Source organism: Lagopus leucura, unplaced genomic scaffold, assembly GCF_019238085.1.
Source record: "Lagopus leucura isolate 7727_CA_CO unplaced genomic scaffold, USGS_WTPT01 Super-Scaffold_100028, whole genome shotgun sequence".
NCBI classification, from domain to species: Eukaryota; Metazoa; Chordata; class Aves; order Galliformes; family Phasianidae; genus Lagopus; species Lagopus leucura.
In genome coordinates, this window is record NW_024962279.1 from 6901768 (window position 1) to 6902889 (window position 1122).

The 1122-nt window shown below is 70.4% G+C and overlaps 1 protein-coding gene across 1 annotated transcript in view; it reads left to right on the top strand.

Moving 5' to 3' along the window:
- Positions 1–687: 687 nt before the first annotated feature.
- The window catches only part of BHLHE40 (basic helix-loop-helix family member e40), a 4313-nt gene continuing 3878 nt past the window's right edge, over positions 688–1122 (top strand). Inside the window, exons 1-2 of the mRNA XM_042880857.1 lie at positions 688–793; positions 890–959. Coding sequence (XP_042736791.1) covers positions 714–793; positions 890–959 — 150 coding nt within the window. The 5' untranslated portion in view covers positions 688–713. The remainder of the gene's footprint in view (positions 794–889; positions 960–1122) is intronic.

Below are 1122 nucleotides of genomic sequence, written 5' to 3' on the forward strand. Positions count from 1 at the left end.
ATCTCGAAGACAAATTGCTGATTGCATCAGCCTCAGCTTATGAAAGCCGATCACAGGGAGGACAATGTAACCCAACTCTCCGTCATCCCACTTGCCGCCCAGGAATGCCACAGCTCCGCTCGGATCCTCTTTTTAGGGGGACTCCTAAATCCTTGGCAGCATCCCTTAAGGTCATGAGTAAGCCCCGCGCCGCGGGACGGCTCGGCCAGCACGGGAGCAGCCAAAGGGCTCCGGCAGCGCGGATTACCGACGCGTCGCGGCAGTGCCGGAGTGCGGGAGCCGGGTGCCGAGCTCCTGCCCCGCTCCACTCCGGGACGGCGGGGCAGCGCCCGAGGGGCGGCCGGGAAGCAACCAGGGCCGGGGCCACCCGGGGCCACGGGCTGGCAGCCCCGCCTCCCCCCCCGGCACGTTGCACGGCGGAGCGGGCGGGGGGAGGAAGGCCGCCGCTCGCCGACACGTGAGCCTCATGTGACGGCGATGGAGGGAGGGAGGGAGCGGGGGGGGGAGCCCGGCCAGACGTGCCGGGAGTCACAGGGTAACGCACGTCGCCGCCGTCCACCCACTCGGCCGCATTTAACCCGGCCCTCCGCCTCCCTCCGCTCCTCAGCCGGCGAGGCGGGGACGCGGCATGAGCTGCCCGCGCTGAGCTCCGCGCCGCTCCGCACCGCTCCGCTCCTCCCGGCTCCCGCGGCACCGCACCGCTCCGCGCCCCCATGGAGCGCATCCCCAGCGCGCAGCCCCCGCCCGTGTGCCTGGGCAAGCTGCCCGCCCTGGAGAGCGCCGATGTGCCGGGGTAAGGCTGCGGGGGGGACAGGACGAGAGGAGAGAGTGCCCCCACCGCGGCCCCGGGGACAGGGGTAACCTCGCTGCTTTCGTTTCGCCCGTGCAGGCTGGACTTCGCGCACATGTACCAAGTGTACAAGCCCAGGAGGGGGTTAAAGAGGAGCGAGGACAGCAAGGTAACGGGGTGGGCGGTGCGGGGCGGGGGTCAGCGGTCGTCGTTGGGGGGGAGACAGGGAGCTGAGCTTCTGTGGGGTGCTCCGGAGCTGGGGGAGGGGGCGTCCGCTCAGCGATAATTCGGGGGGAAATCAAAAAGAAAGGCTGCGTGCTGAGGGGTGGGGG